Source organism: Gossypium hirsutum, chromosome A09 (assembly GCF_007990345.1).
Source record: "Gossypium hirsutum isolate 1008001.06 chromosome A09, Gossypium_hirsutum_v2.1, whole genome shotgun sequence".
In the NCBI taxonomy this organism is placed as follows: Eukaryota; Viridiplantae; Streptophyta; class Magnoliopsida; order Malvales; family Malvaceae; genus Gossypium; species Gossypium hirsutum.
The window spans coordinates 64,705,283-64,713,782 of NC_053432.1; the positions used below are offsets into that span (position 1 = coordinate 64,705,283).

The following is an 8,500-nucleotide window of genomic DNA, read 5'->3' on the forward strand; positions in this document are numbered from 1 at the left end:
GATTTCCAAATTTTCTATTTAATTTGATTTCATGTTATTTCTATATTGATTTCTAATTGTGTTAGCACCACTGAGTATTCAATACTTAACGTACGGTTGTATTCTTTTTTTTGTGCGTAAGTCTTAAACAAGGTTTTAGTAGACCGAAGTTGCAAAGCTTCCAAAAACAGTAACTCAGCTTAGTTCAAGTTAAGTTTGTAACTTTTTCATATAAAAATGCACCTAAGTTGTTTTTGGTGGTTAAATATTGTTTTGGTCAATTTGGTATGCTTTGATTAGCTATGGAACTATAAGGTGTCTTAATGTTGAAGTAATGTATGAATGTGCATGGTTATAAGTATTAAGCCATTTATGTAACTACGTTGGTAAATGTGATTTGATTGCTAAGTTGTTCGAATGTTTGGTTACATATTTGTTTGTTAAATTGATGTATATGAAATTGGTATAAAGTTTGTTTAAGTTAGGTATGAATTTGTTGGTGTTTGAATGCATTTAAATGTTCATTTTAACCCATATAATAATAGTATCTCAAGACATAACGACCATGTCTAAAGACCCCAAGAACAAAAATGATCAAGTCGTGCATTTTTTGGTACAAGTCTTGAGACTTAACAAGCAAGTTTGAAACATCATAATCCAAGTCCCAAGACACAATGGCCTTTGTCTCGAGATGAAAAAACATCAAATTTAGAGGTTTAAAATAGGAGAGTCTCGAGACATGGACATGTATCCTAATGTCTCGATACACATCAATATAAAATTAAAATAAAAATGAATTTTATCATGTCTTGAGACATGAAGGTCATGTTTCAAGAGCTCTATGTAGAAACTAGATAAAAGAATTTAGATTCAACTACTAAATTCATTTTTTTTAATTTCGTACAACTCCTAAATATATTAAAATAGATCAATTGGCATTCATTGAGCTTGCACACATGATTTAATTGAAATTATACATGATTTATTTGTTTGAATGTACGTTACTTAGTAAAACGATATTGAGTTAGTCTAAGTTGCTCCAAAAATGTAATATGATATCACGTATTCAAATCTGATGATTAGATTGGGTGTGGGGTGTCACAGGTTGCGTTCTTCAAAACTAAACCTTGAAAGGTTATCCAAAGACTATACATTGTTAAACCTTAGTGGCTCTGATCTTAGGTGACATAACTGGTCCTAGGAAAGGTCTCAATCAAATAGAAGGGCTAAAAGCATTGCAAACAAAGGGATGATCAACTAATGGTGGAACGGAAAGTCCTCCAACTTATTTTTTATATGAATGTATTTGTGGGGGTATAAAATGCAAGACTCTTAGGGAACTTGTTAACCTCAAGGATAATATCACTTTATGGTGCAAATAACTTATGCCATGTGGACCTTTAAAGACAAAGGTAAACATATTCCTAAATCTAATTGAAGAAGTGTAACAGCCTAATTTTGGGCTTAGTCAGAACAGTGATTTCGGAACCACTAACCCGAGGTTAGATAAATTATTATTATTTTATTATTTTATGTGTTATAGCATGTTTATATGAATGCATGAAAATTTTGGTGAAATAATTTTTGCAATTGCATGCTCAATTGCGAAAAAGGACTAAATCGCATAAAGGGGAAAAGTTTCGTTCTTCTAACGAATGGTTTTTAATAGCTAAAGAATCATAATTAGGGGTCTTTAACGGGAAAATAGACCCATTTCAATAAGGTGGCCGACCATAGAGACAAATAGGAGTAGAAAAGTCAAAATTTAAGTGAAGTTAGTAGCTTAATTTTGACTACAAATAAAACAAAAAGAAAAGGGTTGTCATCTTTTTCATCTCTTTTAGGGGTTCTGGAGCTTCAAAATTTTAGCCACTCTTTACCTTTACAAGTAAGTGATTTTGATGGCCTTTCTTGATAATTTTTGTACTTTTAGGACCCTCGTAGCATAATCTAGCTAATGAGGGGACTATTTTGCAAAATAGTTGAAATTATAGGGTTTTATCTGAGACTTTTCATGTTTTTTGTTTAATTTTTATGGAAGAAAATGAATCTTGGTTGTGAAACAAACAACTTTTGTGAAGTAGTTTTCATGAAAACCCTAACTAAGGACCATTTCGCATAAGTTATAAATCATGTGGTAAATGTGTAAAATAATGGGAATTTTGGGCTTCTTCTAGTATAAAAAGAATTCGGCTAGGCTTGGTTAGTGAGAAAATTTGATAAAAATTGATTTACGAGCCTAGGGGTAAAATAGTATTTTTGTGAAAGTCTAGGGGCAAAATGGTCATTTTACCAAAATATGATTTATGAAATGCATGATGATTAAATTAGTAAATTTTTATCATTTTAGATCAAGAAATACAAAATCCAGACCTAGACTAGGGGAAGGCCAAACAAGTAGATTAAATCCAATTAGTCGCCACTTTTTGTATACCGAGGTAAGTTGTACGTAAGTATGACAACTTTATCGTTATTATGTGTTGAATGATTAATTTTGCGTAATATGGTTAAATTTTCTTATGAATAGTACATGATGAAATTTAATGTAGTAGAGTCCCGATTGAACCTAGGAATAGATTAGATATCCATGCCATGACATTTGGGTGATATGTGTGCTAGTGTAAGACCATGTCTGGGACATGGCATCGGCCACGATATGAGAGCCAGTGTATGACCATGTCTGGGACATGGCATCGGCAATGTAACGAGAGCCAGTGTAAGACCATGTTTGAAACATGGCATCGACATTGAGACGAGAGCTAGTGTAAGACCATGTCTTGGATATGGCATCGGCCTCGACATGTGAGCCAGTGTAAGACCATGTTTGGAACATGGCATCAGCAATTCACCCTCTTGTGCAAAGCTTGTCAAATATCCTTTAGTATTCCAAATGGTTTCACGGGTTATTTTAAAGCTTATGACAATGATATGGAATGATATAAGCGTGTGAGTGGCACAGGTTCTTATTCGAAACTCATGAGATATGAGTCTAGTTATGTTGCCTTGATGGTAAGAATGACATGAGTAAGTTCTAGCTATGAAAATGATTTTGGGACGATATTGTAATTGTTGGTCTAAACTCGTGATATATAAGTATGTAGTGATATTTACCTTTGTTCGTGTTGAATTATAATATGCATGGTTGATGTTGTTACTTATTTATATGCAACTTACTAAGCTTTATGCTTACTCCTCTTTTCCATCTTCATATAGTGCCACCAAGCTAGTATCGAGGATCCAAGGATGTCGGAGGCATCGATCACACTATCACCTAAAGCTTTTGGTATAACTAGTTTAAATGTTTTGATTGTGGCATGTATAGGGACTTGAATCTTTTGTTTAGTGTCTTGTTAGTTTAGCCACAAGTGTTGGCTTATATGATGGATGTGATATTCATTTTGTATAAGCCATTAATGTTGGCTAATATTGATTACTATTAAATGGATTGATGCAAATTTCTTATGGTTATGGTTGATTGGGTTATATATGTTATGCTTGGATTGGTTTTGGTTGATATTGTGTAGGTTGGTGCAATTAAGGGTGGAAAATGGGCTTGGTGAATAGCCTTATTTTGTCCATAAGAGCTGACACATAGGCATATGTCTAGGCCGTGTATGACACACGGTTTGCCCCACGGGCGTGTAGTCCAGCTGTGTGTCCCATGCACCTCAATTTTACAAGTCAGTATGCATGATAGTAAACACACGGGCAGAGACACGACTATGTGTCTCAACGATGTGGAGGACACGGCCTAACACACGGGCGTATGCCTTGGCCATGTGCCCTTAAGGAGTTGCTGACTTTAGAAACAGAATGTCAAGTTTTTTGCACATGGGCTGAGACACGGGCGTGTCCTGGCCGTGTGTGAGACACGTGTCATGGACACGGGCGTGTGTCAAGCCGTGTGAAAACCCCTGTAGATTCGAATCGTAAAATAAATTTGCACGGGCTAGGGACACGGGCATGTCCCGATATGCTCAGCCGTGTGAGTCACACTGGCCTTCAACACGGCCATGTTAAATAGGCACACGGGTGTGTCGCTCTTCCACACGGGCGTGTGCCCTTATCTGCTTGAAATTTCACAAAGATTTCTAGAGTGTGCAGATTTGTCCTGAATCAATTCCAAAGTGTGTTTGGGGCCTCGTAGGCCCATGGTAAGGAATTAAGGTATTGTGAAAAGTTTTAAATTGAAGCGAAATTTTATAACTAGGAAATATATGTTTGTATGTGTTTAAGTCCGGTAACACCTCATATTCCTGTTCCGGCGTCGAACTTGGGTAAGGGGTGTTACAAGAAGGTTATTTTCATTGTTTTTTATAATCCAAAAAATACAATATTAGTAGGTGCCAAGAGTTCCCTAACAATTGTCTAAGGGCAATGTTATACAATCACAACATCTTTACAAACTAAAGATGAAATGGTAAGTGAAAACCTGCCTCAAACAAGTATAAAAGAAGGAAAAAAAAAGCCTTTCCCACTACTTGTAACCTTACTCATCCAATGTGTCCCTGAAGAAATCAAGAACTGGTACTTTTAGTGAGGACGTTTGAGATATCACATTTTCAACATGGCAATCATATCCATAATGGTGGTTGAACACAATCGTTCCTCACCCTTTATGGAAACATCCTTCATTCGGAGTGTTGAATGATTGACTTCAATTTCTAAAAATAAAACAACAAACAATAGAAAGATAATAAGTAACTTCCTTGTGAATAAGAATGAAAAAATGTCGAAGGTAAAGAAGAAAAAAATGAATAAAGAAGTTATATATGAAATCACAAAGGAGCCTTATTTATAAGTATTTGAATTGGAAGTTAAAACAAATTTTAAAGAGAAATAAAAGGGTCGCTATTTCAAAAACTCAATTAAAGATGAACTTGTGTCTAGCAAGAAATTAATCAAAAGACACAACGATTGGGGGTATTAATCACGATGGTACAAAAGTCACTTCATAGCCTCATTAGAAATTTGACTCAATCCAAATCACTTTATAACCTAGTTTTCATCTAGGGGCAAATTTTTATACCCTTGCCAAATCATCCAAGTATTGGCATAGAGTTTGGTGAAACTCGAAGCTCAATCTTATCCTTGCCAAACGCCAAATCATATAAAGTGGGCTCCTGTAATCACCCAAGCGATATATGGGAAAGAACTCTTACTAACATCCATCAATCCATCACCTCTCTAAACCTAACTATACTCTATCTAGTCACCTCATATTAACTCCAACAATGTTACTTAACGACTTGCCACTTTATCACTTGCATCTATGGAGTAAAGCATTCGATAGTTGAGACCTAAGCTAAGCCTTCCTCCCTTTACAATACCATCATCCAATACCAAGATAGGGAGACACAGAAGATCAACTATATAACCTTGGCTCTACTCAAACACCACCTCTAAACCTTTACTCCTAATAGCTGTCCCACCACTCATGGTATAAACTACCACAATTGTCCTTGTAAAATTTAATTATTATAACTGTTAAAAATTAATTAATCAAATCTAAATCAGAAAAACATATAAAATAAAATTAATTTTGCTCTAATATAAGAATAATCCTCGATACTCAACAAGCTAGTTGGAACTTGGAATTTTGTCTGCAAGTTACTTCGAATTGCGAATGCGACACAAAGTCTCAACCCTTAGCTTCAAAGGAATATCCAAGCATCCATTTTCAGAGCCAATCACTGCTTTCGCTTTATCCTGGTAAGCCTTCATAAATGGTGTTCCTTCTCTTTCTTCAAAAAATCAATATATTCGGTTGCTTCATATTCCAAAAATTTTCATTACAAAATTGTGTTTAAAGTTATTTTAATTATCTTTTTAAAAATTTATCAATTATATCCTACAGATTAAAGAAATAATTTCAATTATGTTACTATATATGTTAATATCAATTTTGGAGGTATAATTTACTATTTACCTTGAAATAAAATGTCTTTTCTTAGATTTATACTCTTGTGTTTGGAAATGAGAAGAAATAATCCAGATATTTTACTTACCATCATTTTTTTTTTTGGTGTCTTCATTAGAATTGAGATCATCCCAATGTTTCTTTTTCTCAATTTAAGCCAACATGATAAAACGACTGAGATTAACAAATTAAGAAATATTCCAACTTTTATAAATTAAGCCAAAAAACTTTATACATTTTTAGCAAATAATTAAACAAAAGAGAGATTATGATTAATTAAACACTCTCTCTTTCCTTCCCTAACCATTCTAAAATACCCTACATGCAATTTTTCATAAATTTGCATGTTCCATAATCTAATTTTTTTAAAAAAATTATTAATTTTTTTTACAAAATACAATACCCATAAAAAATGCTTCTAAAACAAGAAATCCATGAATTTGAACCAAGGTTTCGAGCTTTTTGTAACACTTTCCGCTTCATTTGAGCACGACGCCGTTTTATTCTGGCCGTCCTTTGATGCCGCCGTTTTTGTGCACAAGAAGAAATTTCTTGATCCCAACGCGATCAGCTTCTCTTCCCTTCCCAAACCTGCTATCACACAAACCCAAAAATATTGGCAATCAATTACAGCCGTACGTTTCCCCAAAAATATAGAAACCTGATCTAACGGCTAATAAATTTTCGGGGGTAGTTTTTCTTTTTTCTTACTTTCTAAGCTGAATTGAGAATAATGGAGATCGAATAGCGCGGCGTCCGTTGGCGGCAGCATCGGTCGCCGACCTTCCTTCGAGTACTGCCTGACGGAGACCGTTATTAAGTCACCGACAGTTTTTTCCGGTGACATCACCACTTGCACGGCTCCGAGGCTCCCTTGAATCGTCACGTTCAATAGCAGCTTCGTCAACTTCGGCGGCCTCGCATCGGATGAGAGTGAAGTAGACCTCTCTGGAAGCAGGTCGGGAAGCGTCTTCGGCCGCCTCAGCTCCACCGGTTCCATCGTCTGGATTCTCCCGTGAAACGACGACGCCCTTTCAGATAACCTTACCCTCCGGCTCTTCTCCGGTTCCTTACGGTTATTTTTTGAATTCCTCATCGGATTGAAATGATCGACCGTGGTATATTATACAGTGATTCAAATCTTAAATAAATAAATAAATAAATAAAACTTCTCTTCGCTGCTTTTTTAGGTTGGAGAGTGAGACAATGATTACCACAATCGCCGGTGGCGGAAAAACCTAAACCGAGGGAAACCGAGAGCGGGGACAGAGCGACGGCTCTCGAGTTTCCGATCACAGTAAGCTATCATTAGCTGAATGGTATAGCTGTAAATAAACAGAGAACCAAAAGGCAAAGTAGAGAAGCTATGAAAGAAAGGATGGGAAACTGACTGCCTCTAGTACCCAACCCTCGCAGGCACTTTATATGGGAAGGAAAGCGAAGAACGAGCCAGAATCATTGAATCGCACTCAATCTACTATTCTCTTGGGTTACTGGCTATACCCGGTTGATGGGAAATAGATAATTTCATTTTACGCGCATTGCTCATTACTCTACCGCTCTGACTGGTAATTGCCCGCGGATATCACATTTCTGTGGCTTTGCTTGTTGGGTAGCGGGCTTCGTGTTAAAGTGCGCTGGTGAAGTATTGAGCCTCCTTAACCTTAAGCCTAAAAGTAAAAGTTCTATCGTCCACTAAATTTATAACACCTACGGAAAGATAGGGTCAAACTTCATCAATCCCCCCAAACTATCCACCAGATTCTATATTCGTCCCTAAGTTTCAAAATGCTTTAATTGAGTCCTCAAATTATTAATATTGCATTAATCATGCCATTCTTTTGGGTATATTTAAAAAAAATTGGGCACCTTGCATATGAAAAACTTGGATATCACGTTTTTTTTATAAAAAAAACAAATAGTTTTGATAAAATTTAGAATTATTTCTTTTTTTAACACGTCAGATCCAAGTTGTTTATATGATAGGTGCACCCATTTTTACAATTTAATCCACATTTGTAAAATATATTTTACAATATTGATACTTTAAGTCTCAATTAAAATATTTTAAAATTTAAAGACCAAATTAGAATGTAAACTATATTTTTGGTACTTATAATGGATTTAACCCACTAGAAGAATATTGGTTTAGTGTTGAGCCCACGTGACTACCATGTGGACCAATCTAACTTGTAGTTTTGTTTTTACTCTTTAAAAATGTTGACGTTCTTAGTTTTGTTTTAGGCTTTATTTATTATTAATCCCTTAAACTATACTCATTTTCCCATTGAACTTTTTTCCATATAAATACCTAAACTTTTATTATACTTTTAAGTCCAAAACTCAAATGGTGTTAAATAAAAAAATTGAAACCCAATCATAATATTTTGAGGTCATAATAATTTGATAAATAATATTTTCCATGTCATGTTTATTTAATATGAAAACCTTAAATTATTTTTTATTATTTCTCTAAAAAGTCCCCACTTCAGAAAACAAAAAAACCCCAAATCCTTGATTCAGCCAAACCCTATCTTTCTTTTATTTTTTTTTTTTGGCAAATCCAAGCTTTCATTTGGTTGATCGAATTTTGATGGGTTT

The 8,500-nt window shown here is 35.0% G+C and overlaps 1 protein-coding gene across 2 annotated transcripts; it reads right to left on the reverse strand.

Moving 5' to 3' along the window:
- Positions 1-6,087: 6,087 nt before the first annotated feature.
- Positions 6,088-7,566, reverse strand: LOC107912784 (uncharacterized protein At4g22758). Of its 2 annotated transcripts, none has more exons than XM_016841111.2 (2): positions 6,611-7,566; positions 6,088-6,490 (listed from the first exon to the last, which is right to left on the reverse strand). In XM_016841111.2, the coding sequence occupies exons 1-2, from the start codon at positions 6,993-6,995 to the stop codon at positions 6,318-6,320; spliced, it is 558 nt and encodes a 185-aa protein (XP_016696600.1). In that variant the 5' UTR covers positions 6,996-7,566; the 3' UTR covers positions 6,088-6,317. The 2 variants fall into 2 exon arrangements, with proteins under 2 accessions (XP_016696600.1, XP_016696599.1); XM_016841110.2 differs by having other exon boundaries at positions 6,088-6,493.
- Between the last annotated feature and the right edge of the window lie 934 nt (positions 7,567-8,500).